Below are 22768 nucleotides of genomic sequence, written 5' to 3'. Positions count from 1 at the left end.
CGCTGGAGCTTGGAGAGGCAAGTTGGTGACAGTATTTTTATGCATTTTGTATGAGTAATTTTATACATACTTCAACTTTGAACTATAGAAAGTCCTCTAAATAAAAAAAGCAACCAAAGAGCAATAAAACGCACAACAAAAGAAAAAAACGCATACAAACCGCAACAAAAACGCAGCTGCGTTTTTACAGTGTTTCCTAAACTTCATCTCTATAAGTAAGAACTGTTACATAGAAACTTTATGAAACTGTATAAAAAGGCAAAACTATGCTGGATTATAATGAGATACTCTGTCTCTTTCAGAGATCCATGTTGGGTTTTTGGTGGGTCCAAGGGTATAAAAGGAGGGTAGATGGGACTCACAATATGGCCACTGAGGAAGAGGTGGGAATACCTTGAAACGGGTCTGGCGCAAATAGAGACCGCAACTACCCACCATAACCCATCTATATTGTCCATTTATATTTCTGACATCAAGGACGACAAAAAGGCACTCTAAGGCCTCATGCACACGACAGTGTTTTTTCACTGTCAGTGATTTGGCTTCAGTGGTCCGTGTCCGATTTTGCTTCAGTTGTGTTTCCTTGGGTCTTCCTTTTTTTTTGTCTGACAGGGGAAAAAAAGGAAGGTTAATGAAAAGTGTAATTTTATTGCACCAAGGTCTTGTAGAAAAAAACGGACGCGGACACGGATGACATACCAGTTGTGCATCCGTTTTTTTTGACGGAACCATTGACTTGAAAGGGTCTGTCCTCCATTTTCCACTGACAAGAATAGGACAGGTTATATTTTTTTGACGGACTGGAATCACGGATCACGGACGCGGAGAAAAAACGGAGGACTATCAGTTTTTTTTCACAGCTCCATAGAAATGAATGGGACCTCCGCTAAACTGTGAAAAATGACGGAACGGACGCGGATGCACACAACGGTCATGTGCATGAGGCCTAAGATAAACTGAGAAGCATTTTCTTTACGATCTAACACCCATCCAGTCATCACGTGACAAACATTGAATCACAAGCTCCGCTACACGAGTCACGTGACGGGGCATCACGTGGGACGCCAGCTACAGCGCGAGACCGAAGAAGTACGGCCGCTGCACAGAAAGCCGGCACATACACGCCTGACGAAAATACAAGGGTGGGTGACTGTACCTATACCAGGAGGGCCGCCTCTGGTGTAGGTGTAAAACATAGGTGTCAAACTCTGGCCCGCGGGCCAAATTTGGCCCGCAGTGTAATTATATTTGGCCCGCGAGGCTATACCAAATGACTACTAGAGCTAGCCCGCCGGTATTATACAGCGCATTCATTCATCGCTAATACTACAAATCACATAATGCCTTGCTGATGTTTTGGCGCGTCAATAAGGACAGGTCCCAGAAACGCCCTCTCCTGTGTGGCAGAAGTCAAAGCGATCTCAAGCTACAACTGTCACTGTGGAACCCCTTCCCAAAAATGGCAAAAAGGCAGACAACAGGAACTTTCTGGACAGGTGGGAGACAGAATATCTGTTTACATATGTAAAAGACAGACCTGTTTGTCTGATTTGTGGAGTCAACGTGGCTATAACTAAGGAGTACAACATTCGACGACACTATGAAACAAAACACCATGACAAGTACAAGGACCTGGACATGACTCAAAAGAGCCAGAAAGTGGAGGAGATGAAAAGAAGTTTGGTTTCACAACAGAATATGTTCAAAAAAGCCACATCACAAAGTGAGGCTGCTGTAAAAGCTAGTTCTATTGTAGCAGTAGAGATCACAAAATCAGCCCGGCCCTTTAATGAGGGAGAGTTTATGAAAAAGTGCATGTTGAAAGTTTGTGACATCGTGTGCCCAGAGAAAAAGCAAGCCTTTTCAAACGTGAGCCTGAGCAGAAACACAGTAGCTGATCGCACATGTGATCTTGCCACCAATCTGTATGACCAGCTTTTGGAAAAGGGAAAAGATTTCGTTGCATTCTCCCTTGCTGTGGATGAGAGCAGCGACGCATCTGATACTGCTCAGCTGTCAGTCTTCATCCGTGGAGTGGACTCAAATATGTGTGTTACGGAGGAGCTATTGGGATTCAAATCAATGCATGGCACAACCACAGGAAAGGAAATCTTTGAGGAGGTTTCCAAATGCGTAACTGAAATAAAGCTGTCGGGATAAAGTCGTGGGAGTAACGACAGATGGTGCGCCAGCGATGTGCGGTAAAACAAGTGGACTGGTGGGCAGGGTCCGGGAGAAGATGCAGGAAGAGAACTGTGCAGGTGAACTAACTGTTTATCACTGCATCATACATCAGGAATCACTGTGTGGCAAAGCCCTAAAGATGGAACATGTTATGACCACAGTAACACAAGTAGTTAACTTTATAAGAGCCAAAGGTCTGAATCACCGCCAGTTTAAGTCTTTTCTGGAGGAGTGTGGTTCGGCGTATTCAGACGTGCCGTATCACACAGAGGTGAGATGGTTAAGCCGAGGAAAAGTACTGAATAGATGTTTTGAGCTGCATGAGGAAATATGTCCGTTTCTGGAAAGCAAAGGGAAGGACACAGCAGAGCTTCGGGAGAAAAAGTTTCTGTGTGAGCTGGCCTTTCTGTGTGACATCTCGAGCCATCTCGATGCGCTGAACCTGCAGCTTCAGGGGCGCGGGCGCATCATCACAGACATGTACGCTGCAGTGAGGGCTTTTAAAACTAAACTGTGCCTGTGGGAGAATCAGATGCTGCAAGGAAACCTTGGCCATTTTCCCTGCTGCCCAACCATGAAAACGCAGTTCTTTACAAACTTGTTCCCATGCGCACAGTTTGCTGAAAAACTCAGTGTACTCGGCGCTGAGTTTAGCCGGCGATTTGCCGACTTTGATGTCCAGAAATGTAGGTTTGAACTGCTCAGTAATCCCTTCGCAGTTAATGTGGAAAACGCACCAACCAACCTCCAAATGGAGCTTGTAAAGGGGGAATATTAATCACCAATATTTATGCATATATCGATAATTAATATTCATAAATGGGAGGAGCCATCTAGTGATAACTCCGCCCATTTATGCCTTTATATAATAATAACACAATATCTTTGCTATGCTTTACACTAATCACTATGCTAGCTGCATGCGCCTTACTATCACTATACTACGGCGGCGACTACTAAAAACACCATACACTGCATTATGAACAATAAGGAATATTTATTACACAATACAATTATACACGTCTAGCAATACGCTAATATCTATACATATTCATGGATCAATGGATATGAATATATATACATATAGACGTACACACCGCAGTACAGAAACAGTACTACCATAAACACAATACAAGCCTAACTACACTACACAGCACAATCCCAAATTCCACCCCACACACTATCTATACATTGCAATAATATATTCATACACACAAATATCAGTAACCCACCCGACTATTCACTGTCCCTACGGGGTACGACGAGGGTTAATGGTGGCCTCACAGGGGTGTAAGCCGACCACAAACACAAAGGGTTAACAATGGGGATAATATCAGAACTGTACAGCAATGCAAGGGTAAATACCCTGCAAGTGTACAGTGAGGGGGGGAGGGGGGGTGTGTGTGGCAGGGTTTGAGCAGGGGTTACCACCAGGGGTTAATCAGGGTAGGGAAAGGGTTACACGGTGGAGATACAGTGGGGGTCATCAGGGGGGTGTAACTGAACCACAAATACAATCAGGGGAACCAGTGGCACAGGATCAGGGGTACAAACAAGGATACAATAAGGCAAGGGTTTGGGGGATCAGGGTGTCCAGTAACACGGCAAGGGTAAATCAGGACCCAGGGTACACATCAGGGGCAAGGGTTATAAGGCAGGGCCCAAGGTGCACATCAGGGACACAAATATAGGGGTTACAGGACCAGGGGTGATACTTAGGCCTTATCCAGGTGGTCATCATGGAGCTCCTCTCTCCCATGCGTCTCTGAATCTAGTCTGGTTGCAAGAGGCCGCACCTCTGCTGTGTTTGGGGCTTTATAGCCCAAAACCAGCCCCCCTACTCCTTCCTCAGGGATGTGACATCATAGTGTCACTGTGACGTATACCTGCACTCAGGACTGCCAGTTGGCCCCCTGAGGCTAGCAACACCACACACCCAGCCCTGTCCCAAACATAAGTAACTTGGCTGATAAAATCAACAAAAGGCAACTGATTTCTTAGCCTTTGAAGTCACCAGCCATCTGCAGGAACTGGCTAAACGCTGTCCCTCTGGGGGGCATTTAAGTATATATATGTAAATAGATACTTGGGGCGCATCTATATACACATATATACTCATTCTAAACCTGGGGCATACATGGGCAGTTATAGGCCCATATATATATATATATATATATATATATATCCACAGATGCTTGGGGCACATCTATAAACACATACAAAACCGGGGGTATGAATGGGCAGCAATAAGCCCACATACAAACTGTCATGCTGACATAAGTGTATATACATAGACACGTGTGCAAATACATACACACATATCTATATATACACACACCCTCACATATATCTGGGGCATCACATACAGGGGACATGCATATGTCCCCACTTGCCATACAGGGCCAATATATACACGGTCATACAGGAAATATATACTAACTATAAGGGGACACATATAAGGGGGATTATAAGGGGGCACAGCTTCCAGGGACCACATATTTCTCACAAGGGCCACCATGAGCCCCTGGGGATCACCATGGGCAGACGTGCGCAGATGCTTGGCACATCTGCGCACATCACCCCATGATGCAGTGGTTAATGTATGCACATATATACCATACATGCCCGCACGTGTTTGCAGGCATGCATGGATATATGCATACGTCTCAACCGTTCCTCAACAGAGCTAAATGAACTCCAGTGTAATGACACGCTGAAGTCAAAGTATGATGCTGTGGGCGCCGCACAGTTTCCACAGTTCATCCCTGACACAATGCCTCAGCTCCGCACCCAAGCTGCTCAGATGCTCTCCATGTTCGGCAGCACTTATCTATGTGAGCAACTTTTCTCCTCGATGAAGATGACCAAAACATCTCACAGGAGACGTCTGACTGATGAACACCTTCGCTCGATACTGAGGATTTCCTCAGCTCAAAGCTTGAGCCCAGACATTGATGAACTATCATCCAAGAAGAGATGCCAGGTATCTGGCTTGGGCACATCAGATTAGATCAGTGTGCAGCAAACTGAGCAATAATTAATGTTTTCTTTATGCACTTTTTCTTGCTACTCCAAGACATGGGCTTGAATGGTTGATTGATTTTATTATTGTTATTTTATTTTAAAAATTATTATTATTTATTATTATTTAAATCTTATTTAATAAATGAATATGCTTGTTCCATATTCAATGTTAAAGCAAATCTTGTTTGGGTCCATGTTAAAAGGTTCATTTGTTCAATGCTGGCCCGCGACTTTGTTCAAGTTTTACATTTTGGCCCACTGTGTATTTGAGTTTGACACCCCTGGTGTAAAACAAGTCTCGAGTGAGTAGAGACGTTATTTAAACACTAACCTATATTTGCAAGAAAAAGGAGGATACTAACAACCAAAAGAGGATCGTTCTGAATATGTCATTAACATGAATGGGCCCATTCTTATTGGTTATAATACATCATCCTTCTGGACATATTGCTTCGGATGATGTAAGAGTGATATCATCGGTGCCCTATTTATTCCATATATATCGGACCTAATGCAAGAGCGCTTCTACTGTCCTGAACTTTTATGAATGGCAAAGTTTAAATTTAAATTTTGATTCTATATTGATTTAAACATCAGAACTTTATATTGAAGCATTTTTATGTGTATTCTATAGGGGAGATATTTGCCGCAACACCACAAGTGGTGTTATATTCACCTTTGTAATATATTATTATATCATTTTATCTATATTTATTTTAATTTCAATTTTCAAAATAGTTATATAATAAATAGTATTTTACATTATTTTACATCATTTGAATAATTATGGATATGTAATACGGATGGTGAGCGCTTCTTTAATTTATCATTTGAAATATACGCCATAACCTTAGTGACTGGGTGAGTCACTTTAAACTAAGCACCCCCACCATAGTCAAGGGAGAGTGAGCCACTATAAAACTATATACGTACTGTTAAACACTGGGCAACACTGACATGGAAAAGGACTTAAGAATTTTAATGGACAGCAAACTAATATCAGTATCAGGGGTCAGTACAGACTGATCTTTCCCATGATCTATTTATCCCCAGGACTGTGACGAGGGGACATCCTCTGCGTCTGGAGGAAAGAAGGTTTGTACACAAACATAGAAAAGGATTCTTTACGGTAAGAGCAGTGAGACTATGGAACTCTCTGCCTGAGGAGGTGGTGATGGTGAGTACTATAAAGGAATTCAAGAGGGGCCTGGATGTATTTCTGGAGCGTAATAATATTACAGGCATAGCTACTAGAGAGGGGTCGTGGATCCAGGGAGTTATTCTGATTGCCTGATTGGAGTCGGGAAGGAATTTTTCCCCTGTTGTTTGCCTTCCTCTGGATCAACTTACAGGATAACAGGACTGAACTGGATGGACGAAACATCAAAAATACTTCCCCATATAGTTATAGGCAAATGGCTATTTGCCGCATTTGTGTGAGGGGAGGCGGGGCAATACTGCTTATAAGCCGCAGCCTCCTCCTCACCTTACCGGCGGCTCGTTTCTGCGTCACTTCCGGGCGCCTGTACGCACGTGAGTATACGGTCTCTGCCTCTCATCGACATCGATGTCTACATCCCAGCGTTCACGTCTTCCAGCGGTAAGATCGGGGCCTTGCGGGTTCATTCCTGGGCAGGTGGGGAGGGATCGGCACCAACACACCGCACGTTGTTACCTGCACGTCTCGGCGGGCGGCAGAGCCGGCTTCCATGTGTTCAGAGCCGTGGTTGCCACTGCTGCCTTAGGTTGTACCAGCATACCATCTGCTGGTCGGCGGTGTTATTACAGCTTACATTTGCCTGTCATGTCTTGATACATTCTGGTTATGGTTGTGTAGTAGTAGTACAGTGGTTAAAAAAAAAAAAGGGGGAAAAAGGCGTGTTACAGAAAAAAAGAAAATAATAATAAGTTATAGGGGTTAAAAATGATGATGAGTGTTTTATATGTATATCCGGTATTGTTACATCATAGGACAGTGCAGTACATAGGCTATATTCAGTCCCATCAGGCTTATGTCTGGCTGCACAGGCACCTTGGTTGCATTGCTTTTCCTGATTCATGAATGTAAGTGACTTACTGCGGTCTTTCGTCCTCTCATTCTGGCCGGCGGTGTGTCGGCTCCTTTTGGTAAGGGAGCACCACCGCACCGGAACGTTTCTGCCTGGCAGCATCGGCTCCCCACGCGGCAGACTCTCAGGTTGCAGGAGTCAGCGCGACTCCGCTCTCGACACATTGTAATGTATTGCACGGGCCGCCGTGCTCGTAGTGAGGCAGGGGTGCATGCAAGGCTGTTTTGCTTCTGGTATGGTCTCGATTCACCTGGTCTGCTGCAGCCTCCAGGCAGCAGATGATAGTGGTTACAAAAAAAAAAAAGTGGGAGTTTGGGTTAAAAAAATAAATAAAAAAAAGTGGGAGTTTGGGTTGGGTTGAAGGAAAAAAAAAAAAAAAAAAAAATCAAATACAGGGGGACTCTTTAAGGTTCCGCAGCGTGTGTCGCAAGTTGATTGCCTATCATCTTCTCTAGTGGGGTCATCTCAAGCAGTGCGTTACTTATCAATTATTGGGTCTATTGTCTACAGGTTTTTCTTTCATATATGCGTCCATAGGTTTGTGGCTCCTTCTATCCATCCGATGCACGGCTTCGTACCAGCAGACGCATCACGGGAGTAGATTTAAGACTAGGGGGTTGGAATAGTTGCTAATATTCCATTTTTAACATGTTCAGCTACGTTCAGTCATTTCATCAGCAAGGTAGCAGTTGCCAGGTACAGTAGCATAGTGGGTGCGTACTCACATTCCACTTACAAAGTTGGTCATGGCAAGTCTGTCTGTTGGACAGGTCTCTCACGTGTCTATTATATCCTCGGTTAGGCTCTAGCCTGTCACGACCACAGACTCGATAAAAAAAATAAAAAAAACTTAAGTCCTGTCACGTTTACAGGCATGAATTCGATACGTCTGTCACGTCTACAGACACGTTTATGTCCTGTCACAACTACAGGCATGAATTCGATACGTCTGTCACGTCTACAGACATGTTTATGTCCTGTCACGACTACAGGCATCAATTCGATACGTCTGTCACGTCTACAGACACGTTAAGTCCTGTCACGACCACAGGATACGGTCCTACACTGTAGGCCTCGTCCACTCTCATGTCTCAGTCTACACTCGTTCGGGGCTTGCAAGGCTGTTCTATTCTGCTATGTACACATCTTCCCATATTCAGTCATTTCGGTAAAGGGGTGCTCCGCATGCTGGACGGCATCTCGTGTGCTGGTACGGCGGTTCTTGGCACATCGGTGGTCCGTGATACTGGTGAATGGCACAAACTCGTGTTGGGTATTCATCTTCTGCATTAATCATGTTGTGTTTTAATAGGATGTCTCAAGAATCATTGATGGGCGATACATCATCATCCCGTGGGAGCGTGGTGTCACATTCCGCAAGATACTCCACACCATCATTAAGGTCATGGACTGCGCCCAAGTTGATGGCAGAGTTATCCAAAGAGGCATTCCATTTCCAGCTTCTGCAAGGAAGGCGGAACTGTTCCGTCTTCTGTCTTCAGTTCCGGAGGTTCAAAATCTGCAGGTGGTGTCCATGGACACTATTCAGACCTCGCTTACACAACTGCACGCGGCCATCAACTCCATGGCGTCATCTATGTTGAACTTTCAGGCCAGGCTAGAGTCGGTCGAGGCAGGCGATACAGCTTCCCGTTTGGTGTGCCAAAGTCCGGCCTCCAGGCTAGTGTTGCTGGTGGGTCATGTTCTGTACCCCCTATCGCTCCATTCCACTTAGTTCCAGCCAACATTCGACAGGAAATTATTGACGGCAAGGACATGAACTTAGCGTCCTTACTCATAACAGCTCATGAGGCGCCAGACAACAAGACCATAGTCTGTGGGGAGGTCTCTGTGGTCCTCAAATCTAAGGACGTGAGGTTGAATAGAAACTCAGCATACCAGAGTTTGTCTTAGCCTTTAGTCTGTACAGGGATGTTGTCTTATCCTGTTAGGGTCCCACCCACATGCAGACTGGGTACAGTATGTTATCAATGGTCTTTCCGCAGGTTTCCATACAGGGCTATTGGCTCTTCTCTTTTTGCAGGTCTCTCCACAAGCAGACCGCGTACCATCACCAGTGCCCAGGCTCGACCAGCTAGTGATGGACTAACGGTTCATCTCACCACCGCCAGGTCCCTTATGACTAAAGCCCTGTCCTGTAACACCATGAGGATATATAGGAAGGCATGGACCTCGTTCTGTAATTTTAAGAGAACCCATTCTTCGGCAGGAGTGGGCAACATCTCTTACCTACTGGCCTTTGCCGCATTTTTTGGGCCACTCTCACCACAAGCTGTCATTTAGCACTATTAAGTTATACCCGGCTGGGATTCAACATCATTTGTATCTACGGCATCCTAATCAACCCTCCTTGTTTTCAGCCCATCCAATTAGAATGCTACTGAAGGGTATTCAGAAGGTGTCCGCTATGGCCCGCCCTACACGACAGCCATTTACAGGCTCAATGTTCAAATTGATTTCAGATAAACTACGCAAAACCCCTTCAGTAAGCACACTAGTTTATTGATCAAGACAACCATGTACCTAGCCTTCTACGGCTTCCTCAGACCAGGCGAGTTCACCTGCGCCACAACATGCAAGAGCTATCTGAGGAAGGATCAGCTGTCATGGGATGGGTCATACTAAGTTCTTACTTTAACGTCCACAAAGACGGCCCGAGCAGGTCAGCTCACAGAGGTTAGATACTTCCCCACTCGTAATAAGTAGTGCCCAGTTATGGCAGTGCAGGATCGGACGCGCTTTACCGAAGCAACCCCAGGCGATGCTCTTCTGCTAAAGCTGGGTCCTTTGAGTTGTCAGAACTTTCTCAAATTCATCCGAATATTATTAAGGAATGTTGGGTTCAGTCCCAGTTCCATCACAGGGCATTCATTTCACACTGGTGCGGCTTCGCCGCCTCCAAGTACAACGTCTCAGTGCATGTTATTAAGAAGTCGGCTGGTTATGCACGATATATACCAAATCCACAGTGTGAAAGGTTAATGCTTTCAGGAATCTGGTATTGTAATTTTGTTAATAACACTATTGCCCTGAGCTATGTTTGTTATTTTTGGCCCCTTTAGCCTACCCTCCATACAGCAGTCTCGGCATACCCCTACTGCTTAGCATAGTAGGTAGGTAGGTAGGCGTACTTATCTTGAGCCGACCCGAATACAAGTTATAGGCAAATGGCTATTTGCCGCATTTGTGTGAGGGGGGCAGGGCTATACTGCTTATAAGCCGCAGCCTCCTCCTCACCTTACCGGCGGCTCGTTTCTGCCCCACCCTCCCAAGTCCCCTTTTATTCTAACTACTCAATGGGGTGGGCCCCTTTAGCCTACCCTCCGTACAGCAGTCTCGGCATACCCCCTACTGCTTAGCATAGTAGGTAGGTAGGTAGGTAGGCGTACTTATCTTGAGCCGACCCGAATACAAATGATATTTAACCTATATACGTGACAGCACATAGAACCAACAAGGATATATGGCTTTACTGTGTAATAATTAACATGATCAAACACAATTCATGATTAATATATAACATTTTATTAGTAATCAAAGTACAGACATGATTGACACAACACAATGGATTAAAAACACTTAAAATTCTAAGGAGTGGTGATAAAGAGGTAAGGGAGTCCAATCAAGTGCATAAACTGGTCAGGAACAGTCCAATGATGGTACGTATAAAAATTATTATATATTTGATACATTTAACGACTTTGGTAATATACAGTACAGACCAAAAGTTTGGACACACCTTCTCATTCAAAGAGTTTTCTTTATTTTCATGACTATGAAGGCATCAAAACTATGAATTAACACATGTGGAATTATATACATAACAAACAAGTGTGAAACAACTGAAAATATGTCATATTCTAGGTTCTTCAAAGTAGCCACCTTTTCATAGTCATGAAAATAAAGAAAACTCTTTGAATGAGAAGGTGTGTCCAAACTTTTGGTCTGTACTGTATATTACCAAGGTCGTTAAAAACTTGGCATTCTCTTGATGAGCTTCAAATACTTCTTGAAGCTCATCAAGAGAATGCCAAGAGTGTGCAAAGCAGTAATCAAAGCAAAAGGTGGCTACTTTGAAGAACCTAGAATATGACATATTTTCTGTTGTTTCACACTTGTTTGTTATGTATATAATTCCACATGTGTTAATTCATAGTTTTGATGCCTTCATAGTCATGAAAATAAAGAAAACTCTTTGAATGAGAAGGTGTGTCCAAACTTTTGGTCTGTACTGTATTTAGACTAATGAAAAATCAGAGCAAGTGCAGAGGAATAAATATACTAAGATACTAAGATACTAAAAAACAATGCAAACACCAAGTTATCAGTATAAAAGGTGCAACATACTGACCAGTAATAGATCTCTCCTCACCAAGAGACCAACAATCCACACCCAGTTCTACTTTACACTAGTTTGATAAATCTCCTCCTATGTCTTTTTTTCAGCCTTAAAATTTATGGGGGTCATTTACTAAAATGAAATACGCCTAAATTAGATTTCAATGACTTTTGTCACTAGATAACCAACATAACACCGTGTCATGTGTTATCAGAGTCAATTTTAGCTCTTCTACATCTGTATCTCTGATTGTTTCATGGAGGCATCTGATTCCCTTTTCTTTTATGCATCATAAGTGTTTTATTCGAATTGAAAGGTAAAATATATACAAAATGAAAATAGGATTAAAAAAAAATAATGTACTAATACTTCTGGCCTGCAAGAAGATTGACGAGTCTTTGGTCTCACAAAACATCAGTAATTTATTAGATGAAAGTATAGCTGAATTCTGCAATTACCATTCACAGTCAATATAGTGACAAGGGGTAATTTTCATTCACTAGAATTGCACTCAAAAAGGTATCTAGGTATACTTATAAGCGAGCGTCGCCAAAGTGCTGGGTCAGAGCTCTTGGTTAGTCATCTATCCCTATGGAAATCTGATGTGCATGTGTGTGGTTAGAAGTATTGTATCTCCTTTGACATTCCCAGGAAAACTGTGACTCTTGTACCAGCAGATGTATGGTTAAATATCAGGACAGTCTTTACTGGCCCCTTTGGAGTATATAAAACATTGGTATGGGGGGAAAATATTCACCTCTCTCCACTCCCTTGTGATATCCCCTTTGATGTCCTCTTTAGAGCATGCAAGCAGACCCCGGCGAGTGATATCAGTAGCTGAACGTGACTGGAATTTGTGATCACCAGTCTGAGGCACAAGACCCAGAAAGTGCCCCTAGCACCCAGGCCTAACAATGCCAGTGGGGGTACCTTATATCACTAATGTAATCCCATCTATTACCAATACAGAAGAGGTTCCAAAGTGCCCAGAAAGAAAGAGAGAATATTCTTTAAGATTGATTCAGACATAGATTTTTAGTGTTTGTTTCAGCTCTTCTTTTTTTTTTTTTTGGTGTTTTTTAAAACTCTGGTTTGTGGTGGAGCTATTGTAGAACGTTAGCATAAAGTGTATGGGAAATACGAAATACAGGCCACATAAGCACTTTTTGGCTAATAGCCTTCTTTCAGTTGCTGGCCTCTTTTGTGTCTCTGGTGTATTAAAAAAAAAAATTTTAAACAATTTTTTGGAATAATGGCATTTTTTTCATCTCATTCTCTATAGGGAGAAACATGACTAAGGGTACTTTCACACTAGCATCAATCTTTTCTGGTAATAAGTTCCATCCTAGGGGCTCAATACCGGGAAAAAACTGATCAGTTTTATCCTAATGAATTCTGAATGGAGAGCAATCCGTTCAGTATGCATCAGGACAGGGGCGGACACAGACAGCAGAGGGCCCCTGTGCAAAGAATGTGCCTGCCCCCAGCCCCAAGCCAAATTCGCAACCTAACCTATTCCATCCTAACATTACTTATAGCAATACAAAACATACAGGGTAAGGCTACTTTCACACCTGCGAAACTACGCTCCGGCCACCTGATCCAGCAGAAAATGCAAGGAATCGGCCGGACACAAACCGCAGTATGCAGCAGTTTGTGTCCCTCTGATTCTCTACATTTTTGCCAGATTGTGGCCAGATCTCTGCTATACCTCATTATAGTCAATGGGGCCGGTGGGCATTCTGTCTGCATCCAGCAGTGCTGGATCCAGTGAATTCCAGCAGGCTGTTCTCTGCTGGAAGACCCTGTCAGAATCGCTAACGCAAATGTGAAAGTAGCCTAATACAGGTCCACATAACGTCTCCTTTGATGTAGATGTTCTCTGTCCTCATCTTCTCCTTTCAGACCAGACCACCATGATGATTTCTTTCAGCCATCTCTTTTCTCTGCAGAGTTTGACAGACATCTTAGTTTCCTACTTTTCCATCATCCTCCCACCTTCTGAACACCCCATCCTGCCACCCCCAATACTGTGCCTGCTGTACTCCATATACTAGTTACACACAGATAGTTCCTCTTCAATAATTATTGGCACACAGTGTCCTAAAAAATAACTGTGCCCAGGAAACAGTGTCCCTGACACTAATAGTGTAAACATAATGTTCCCCAAAAATAATTGTGCTAAGCTGATACCGTGCCAGGGTGTCCCTCACAGTAATAGTGCTCCCCAAAGTCCCACCAATAGAAATAATTATATACCAGACAACACGTAGTAGTAATAGTGCCCCTACAGTAATAATGTCCCCACTGTGTCCCAGAAGTAATAATACAGACGGAACGGCCTGCCGGATCTTCACAACGCAAGTGTGAAAGTACCCTAAAAAACATAAACACCATCCACTCATTCGAAAAGTCACAAAAAAAAATGCAGTATTTAAAAAAACTGAAAGCAGTTTTTGGTGTAAAAAAGCAACAGAGCAAATTGGTGTGTGAAGAAAATCTTAAAGTAGATTTTCCTTTAAAGAGGTTGTCCTAGTTAAATAAAAACTTGGGCAACAGTTGATAGTGGTGTAAAATAACAAAAGAAGCCATACTACAATTTTTTTTCCCTGCCGCTTCCAGTTCTGCACCACCGACATTTATCTTCCTGGCTGACCTCAGGAGTACATGGGACAACCTCTTGAATGGCCCATTTGAAAAGAGGATGTACATTTTGCTTAGGCCTCATGCACACTGCCGTTGTTTTGGTCTGCATCCGAGCCACAGTTTTGGCGGCTCGGGTGCGGACCCATTCACTTCAATGGGGCAGCAAAAGATGCGGACAGCACTACGTGTGCTGTCCGCATCCGTTGCTCCGTTCCGTAGCCCCGCAAAAAAAATATAGCATGTCCTATTCTTGTACGCGCTTTGCGGACAAAAATAGGCAGTTATATTAAAGGCTGTCTGTGCCGTTCCACAAATTGCGGAACGCGCACGGACGCCATCCGTGTTTTGCGGACCGCAAAAGACACTGCATGTAGCCTTAATTAAACATAACCCTACAATATATTATATGCTATGTACATTTTAGTAATTATGCAGACAATAAAATTAATTTAGAGGAGATGCTGGGACTTAGGGTCCATTCACACATCCGCACCCGTTCCGCAATATCGGGAACGGGTGCTGACCCATTCATTCTCAATGGGGCAGGAATGGATGCGGAGAGCACACTATGTGCTCTCCACACCCGCATTTCCAGAGCGCGGCCCCGAACTTCCGGGCCGCGGCTCCACAAAAAAATAGAACATGTCCTATTCTTGTCCGCAATTGCGGACAAGTATAGGCAGTTCTATGGGGGTGCCAGCCGGGTGTATTGCGGATCCGCAATACACTACAGACGTTTGAATGGACCCCTATAGTGACAGGTTGTGCAAACCTTTCTTTAAATGAGAAAGAACAGGCTGCCCAAGTATTTTGTGATATATTATTTTGCAGGTATCACTACCAATTTTAATAGTAACATTTCTAGTAAGATTAGTAGACCGTTTACATGGAGGCACTCGTCTTCCTGTTAATTCGCAGATATTACGGCTCAGAAAGGCTACTTTTGTCAGAACGTGAAATTCTACCTGCCGCACTTGTTTTAATTTTCCACTTAAACTGACAAATTCTAACTTTAAATTGTACTTGAAGCCAATTGTATCATGTGTACCTTCTGCAAAGTTCAAAAAAGATAGAAAATCAAGAAAAGGGAAATTTAAGCAGTGTGAGACAATTGCTGCCAGACATTGTGGTTTATTCCCTATTCTTTCAGTTTTGAAAAACGTCCATCTTCGAATGCATTATTAAAAGGGCCATAGACCGGAAATACATCAGGTGGCAGATGGCCGATCAATGGCAATTGTAAGGTTTTCTACCTGAGACCTCCATAAACATTGATGACTATATGAAGACAATGAAAGGAAGATGGAGGTCATGGTAAAAACCAGAAACTTTATTGGGGCAGGACAATGACTTAAAAAAAATAAAATAAATCTACAGTCGTGTCGGTGAAGTCGAGTAAGAAAAGGTCATCTCTTTTATTAGAAAAAAAAAACTAAACTGAATGCCCTTTAAAGAGAATGTATAATCAGAAAATGATTTGTACGTAAAATTAGTTTTTTAATAAATGTAAATCTTAAAAAAATGCTGGATTTATTTTTTGGGTAATGTCTACATATAAGATGAAATCTTGAAATATTTCCCTTTTCACAATGGCTACTATAGCAGATACAGAAGAGTGACACTTCATGCATTCTGAAGTTCACGTCAGCTTTGCTGTTCAGACTGGGACAATATTGTAAGGTTCTGGTCATCTCCCTGGTCTCGTCCTGGTCTGTGGTGGAGGGGCTGCACAATACTTTCTGGAGACTTCAATAGTCCATGATACAAACTTGTAAAGTAACTGAAATGCATTTCAGCTGCTATAAAGCACACACTACTGCGTTGTCTATACAGACAGTACAGGAAGGAAATGTGTGTATCCAATATGAACGTCTCAGGAATATTAACCCCTTAGTGACCACCAATACGCCTTTTTACTGACGTAAACAAAGGGGGTTTAAGACAGATAGCTGGTGTTAATCAGTGATAATATGTACCCAAAATGGTGCATTAAAAACTATAACTTGTCCTGCAAAAAATAAGGCCTCATAAAGGTATATTGATGAAAAAACAAAGTTATAGCTCTTGGAGAGCCATGAGGCCACACCCAGATCCACACCTTAACCCCATAGCCACCAGGCTGGGGAGAGGCCAGGAAACAGGAGCAGTGCACACACATGCAGAAATATCACATTGCCCCAGGCAACTGCATGCACGGCAGACATGTCATGGCAAACTATACCGGGACCAAGACACAGCCGTGACAACTCTAATTGCATACATACATATTTTCTCCATATTTTCTCCATATTCTCCTGTATTACCCTGCCAATAACTTATTGCAATACAACACAATTAATTAGATGCTTCTATTTGTATCCTTGTAGCTTATTAATTGTAAATCAACTTCACTAGAACTCACCTAACAGTATAGAAAAGAGCAGTCTAATACCCAGGCGAGGTTGTGTAAACTTTTGACCTTACTCTAAAACCAATGAAAATGTAAGATGTTGTGGAAGAAGATTGGGCAATAATAGTTTTTGTGAATAAGTCCAACATTTTTTTTCTTAACTAGGACTTTAATATTGATGAACCATCCTTAACCATTTCCAGACCAGGCCATTTACCACCTTTCTGACCAAGCCTAATTGTGTTAATCTGACATGTCACTTTATGTGGTAATGCTTGGAATGCTTTTATTTACCTAAGCTATTCTGAGATTGTTTCTTTTATGACACATTGTACTTCATGTTAGTGGTAAATTTGCATCACTGAGAAACCATCCCTGCCTTCTCTATGGCGTACCCTGTTGTCACAGTGGGCCCGCCACCCAGCAACTGTACGATTAGCATGCAGCTGTGACCCCAGAATGGACATTCCATAAATCCCGACCCCAGGACGTTTATAGTCAATAGACGGTCAGGATTTGGTTAAGATAGATCATGAATATTAAATTGAAATTCCAACATCTGGAACCCCTTACAGTCTGCTGTTCTCTGAGGCTGCTGTGCTCCAGTACCAGGCACAACTTCATTTGAATGAGACTGAGCAGTGGTAACCAGGCACAGACATGATGCTGTGTACAGAGCTGAGCCTGGTTCAGGTGCACAGTGGCTTCTGATTTGCACTAAATTCATCATCCTAAGGGCTCATGCACACAAACGTATTTTTGGTCCGCATCTGTTCAGCATTTTTTGCAGGTCAATTGCGGACTCCTTTACTTCAATGGGGCCGCAAAAGATGTGGACACCCGTATGTCCATTCTGCAACAAAATAGAACATGTTCTACCTGTATTAATGCAGGACACACATGGCCGGTATCCATGTTTTGCGGATCCACAATTTGCGGACTGCAGAAATGGCAATGGCCGTGTGCATGAGCAGTGTTAAAGTCTCTGAAAAACCCTTTGATCTCAATAGACGCAAATTCACAAATCCTGTCTAGGGTGCACCAAACTTATCACAGTGACTCACACCTGAATCATAAATTTGGTGCATCTTTAGACACTTTGGGTGGGGGGTATTTATTGACTTTGCGTTTCCTAAATTTCCTAATACATAAATATGCTGGAGTATAATGCACCAAAATTATTAGAGGGGTTGTCCCATTAACACTTATTACTTGTCCAAAGGCTATGAAATAATGTCTCATCAGCAGGGGTGCAACCATTGAGTTCCCCTGTGAATCACGAGAACAGGGATCCTGTGTTCCCCCATTGGAGCAGTTGTCATGCATTTGCACTGCCAATCCATTCAACTCATGGGACTGCCGGAAACAGTTGAGTACATTGGCTTCAGCAGTCCCATAGAGTTGAATGTACAGTCGTGGCCAAAAGTTTTGAGAATTACATAAATATTGGAAATTGGAAAAGTTGCTGCTTAAGTTTTTATAATAGCAATTTGCATATACTCCAGAATGTTATGAAGAGTGATCAGATGAATTGCATAGTCCTTCTTTGCCATGAAAATTAACTTAATCCCAAAAAAACCTTTCCACTGCATTTCATTGCTGTCATTAAAGGACCTGCTGAGATCATTTCAGTAATCGTCTTGTTAACTCAGGTGTGAATGTTGACGAGCACAAGGCTAGAGATCATTATGTCAGGCTGATTGGGTTAAAATGGCAGACTTGACATGTTAAAAGGAGGGTGATGCTTGAAATCATTGTTCTTCCATTGTTAACCATGGTGACCTGCAAAGAAACGCATGCAGCCATCATTGCGTTGCATAAAAATGGCTTCACAGGCAAGGATATTGTGGCTACTAAGATTTCACCTCAATCAACAATTTATAGGATCATCAAGAACTTCAAGGAAAGAGGTTCAATTCTTGTTAAGAAGGCTTTAGGGCGTCCAAGAAAGTCCAGCAAGCGCCAGGATCGTCTCCTAAAGAGGATTCAGCTGCGGGATCGGAGTGCCACCAGTGCAGAGCTTGCTCAGGAATGGCAGCAGGCAGGTGTGAGCGCATCTGCACGCACAGTGAGGCGAAGACTTTTGGAAGATGGCCTGGTGTCAAGAAGGGCAGCAAAGAAGCCACTTCTCTCCAAAAAAAACATCAGGGACAGATTGATCTTCTGCAAAAAGTATGGTGAATGGACTGCTGCGGACTGGGGCAAAGTCATATTCTCCGATGAAGCCTCTTTCCGATTGTTTGGGGCATCTGGAAAAAGGCTTGTCCGGAGAAGAAAAGGTGAGCGCTACCATCAGTCCTGTGTCATGCCAACAGTGAAGCATCCTGAGACCATTCATGTGGGGGGTTGCTTCTCATCCAAGGGAGTGGGCTCACTCACAATTTTGCCAAAAAACACAGCCATGAATAAAGAATGGTACCAAAACACCCTCCAACAGCAACTTCTTCCAACAATCCAACAACAGTTTGGTGAAGAACAATGCATTTTCCAGCACGATGGAGCACCGTGTCATAAGGCAAAAGTGATAACTAAGTGGCTCGGGGACCAAAACATTGACATTTTGGGTCCATGGCCTGGAAACTCCCCAGATCTTAATCCCATTGAGAACTTGTGGTCAATCCTCAAGAGGCGGGTGGACAAACAAAAACCCACTAATTCTGACAAACTCCAAGAAGTGATTATGAAAGAATGGGTTGCTATCAGTCAGGAATTGGCCCAGAAGTTGATTGAGAGCATGCCCAGTCGAATTGCAGAGGTCCTGAAAAAGAAGGGCTAACACTGCAAATACTGACTCTTTGCATAAATGTCATGTAATTGTCGATAAAAGCCTTTGAAACGTATGAAGTGCGTGTAATTATATTTCACTACATCACAGAAACAACTGAAACAAAGATCTAAAAGCAGTTTAGCAGCAAACTTTGTGAAAACTAATATTTGTGTCATTCTCAAAACTTTTGGCCACGACTGTAGTTGCAGTGAGCATGTATAACCATACCCCCATTTAAATGGAAGACAACATGGCCCCTTTTTGTGATCAAAGAGGATCCCAGTGGTCAGACTCCACTAATCAGATATTTATCTCCTATCCTGCGGATAAGGGGGAAATGTTTGTAATAGGACAACTCCTCTAATAATTTTGGTGCATCAGCTTCAGTGTATTTTCTAAAGATAGATGGGGGTCCCAGCAGTCAGATCCACAAATCTTATGACCAGCAGAAGTGATGTAGATAGCATGTCACACTTGCCCTCCAGCAGGAACCAGAAGCAGAAGAAGCGGTTGCTCAGCACTGGAACCATAGTGATGGTGACTGAGTCATTTTTTTAACACCTAGAACCTGCCAGGCCATACAGTATGAAAAAGGGAAGAAATGGTCAAGGGGCTCATAAGCTCTCTCAGGGGTGGCTGTCATCCGCCAAAGTTTGATCAATGGAATATATGACTTTGTGACAGAAATTGGGGCATTTGGCGGTTTGTAGAGTTTTCTAACAGATCACTTACAACTTTTTGGATGTTCAACATTGGACTATTTTCCACTGCTTTTCAAAAGTTGTCAGGGCTCTTTGACAGGGACAGGTTGTAAATAGTGTTGAGCGAACCCGAACTGCAAGGTTGGGGTACATACAGAACTTTGCGAGTTTGGGTGCCGGGACCCGAACTTTGCAGCAAAAGTTTGGGTTCGGTGTTCAGGCATTTAATAAAGCGACTATTTTACAGCTCTAAAGTTCGGGTCCCCATTGACTTCAATGGGGTTCGAGTTCGGGTCAAGTTCAGTTCCCGAACCCGAATTTTTACCCAAAGTTCAGTCGAACCCGACAAACCCGAGTAGAGGATGGGGAGGAGCCGGAGCGGAGGATGGGAGTGGTTTCACTGTGGATTTCCTCACACTTTTGCTCCCTAGGGCCATGCAGTGAAAGGAAGGCAAACCTTTTCTTCCCCTCCTTCTCCAGTCTCTTTTTGCAGAATCTATAGCTGGCAATCTCACTTTTGCAATTGTGCCTGTAATTCACAACTGCGGTACACAGGTTTTTAGAGATGCCAATGTGTCCCGGTGTAAAGAGTGTCTTAACAGTGTTCCTGTCACTGCAGTAAAGTCTAAATAGCTTAGGTAGCAGTATACCTTACTGACTCCAATGTGCAGCCATGTAGATTTTTGAACTTTGCCATTTTCTCTCTTTCTTCCTTTCCATAGATCGTCCACATATCGGTAAGTCTCTGGAGCTTTAGTGCAGTCCCATGCTGAATACAGTACATGGAGTTGCTCTCACTCTTCCTCTACTAGCTAACTCAGGCTAGAACTCAGTCTAGACTAGTGATGAGCAGCATAGGCAATATTCATTTTCAGGATATTTCACAAATTTTTGGCCTAATATTTGCCATAAATTTGCAAATTCTAGAATTAGTGATTTCCATTATTTTCTTGATTGCGAAAATCGGTAATGTAATATGCATGTATCGCGCGCGCATTATAAGCGTGGCTCACTTTTTCAAAATTTTTCAAGCTGCTAGAAGTTTCCTGAGACTGGAGAAAATAGTTGGCAGCAACTTTTGTGAGTGTGAGGAAGAACTCCTAATCACTGTAAGTAATTTTACATTACAGCACTGTTTTTGATTACATTTGGCATGCATGGCAGAACAATAGCTTTATATGCAGTTAGAGTGCTCCAATATATTAGTGATTGCGCAAATCGTCACTAATGATGCACATATTTTTTGGCGCAACACGTGCAACTTCACATTTTATCAGGTCTGAGTAGATATTACTGATTGGTGCACTAAGTATTGTTCTGACATCACAGCACTATATCTGTAGCATGTATGTATGGACAGCAGAGAAATATCTCTCACATGCACATTGCACATCCATTTTCCTGCCACACACTATAAACCACCCACACACAGTCACAGTCTTGTTGGTCAGGAGAAGCTTTCTTTGTCTGACCGCCATTATTTACTGGTTGATTTAGCGTTACCGGGAGGTGAAACAGCTGTACACCCCATACCGTACCGTCACTTCACTAGACAGGTACATATCTGCTCAGCTGGACAATATCCGATTGCTCAGTCCCCACACACATACAATCGCAATCCAATCCGATCTTATAACGGTAACATTAAAGCTAATATTTCTAATATATATATGAGCTAACTAACTATCTAATGTAATTGAATAAGGATCCAGATGAAAGCACAGAGCACAGCAATGTCACTGCTCTCTCTCTCTCTCTCTCTCTCTCAGAACTGCAAGAAACAGCAGAAAATGGCTGCTGGGGAGGTTCTTATATAGTAAGGGGTAGGCAACTTTCCTATTGGTTGCTAGGGATGTTGCTAAGCTCTGACAAAGATATTGCAGCCTTCTCATTGGTCACAAGCAAGAAGCAGTGAGGGTACTGAATTCTCGAAGTGCCGATATTCTCAATAAAAATTTGCGATTAGAATATTTGTGATCAACACTACTCTAGACTCCCCAAGGGGCAGATACAGGACACCCAAGTTTCCTGTAGGGGCTGTGTCTTGAGTTGATTAACTTGGTCACTTCCATACATTACCATACTGGGTATAATACATAGCATGACATAAATTTATTTGACATAACATGAAGAAATGAACAATTTGCAGATATCCTCTTGATCTGGGGTACTGCACACTCACTGCTAGGCAATGCTCTAGATTTGTTAATAGATTTTAGCCAGTTAATAAATTTGCCATATTTGCACCTGGTCACTTTTTATTAAGACTAAAACACAATTCTTAATAAGTCTGGGTGCTGTAGCATTTTCTGCAGCCCCTTCATAATCATGAGTCCCAGCCTATGGATCCCCATTACTGTCATATATTGATGTGTATATGAATTGACTCAATAGCACGTCAGAAGATAATAAAAGATATAATTCTTCTTTAAAGGGGTTTTCCCACAATTTTTTTTTTTTTTTTATTGCATATCCACAGGATAGGCGATACATATCAGATTATCTGAGGTTCAACTACTGGATTCTCCAGCAATCCTGAAAGTCCCCTCTCTGAGTGGAGTGATGGTGCTCATCAGTCCACTGGTCATTTACAGCACACCATCAGTTCAACAGCAGTGAGTGGACCGA

General features: G+C 42.9%; 1 protein-coding gene across 1 annotated transcript in view; it reads left to right on the top strand.

Moving 5' to 3' along the window:
- LOC120999026 (general transcription factor II-I repeat domain-containing protein 2-like) overlaps window positions 1–22768 on the top strand; it is a 98808-nt gene that overhangs the window by 51624 nt on the left and 24416 nt on the right. Inside the window, 6 exon segments of the mRNA XM_040429905.1 lie at window positions 1408–2153; window positions 2155–2944; window positions 4871–5167; window positions 8590–8722; window positions 8780–8914; window positions 9013–9180. Of these exon segments, the coding sequence (XP_040285839.1) occupies window positions 1408–2153; window positions 2155–2944; window positions 4871–5167; window positions 8590–8722; window positions 8780–8914; window positions 9013–9180 (2269 nt within the window).

Source organism: Bufo bufo, chromosome 4 (assembly GCF_905171765.1).
Source record: "Bufo bufo chromosome 4, aBufBuf1.1, whole genome shotgun sequence".
Taxonomy (NCBI): Eukaryota; Metazoa; Chordata; class Amphibia; order Anura; family Bufonidae; genus Bufo; species Bufo bufo.
The sequence above is the reverse complement of the archived record's forward strand: the minus strand, read 5'-3'. Positions and strand labels throughout refer to the sequence as shown.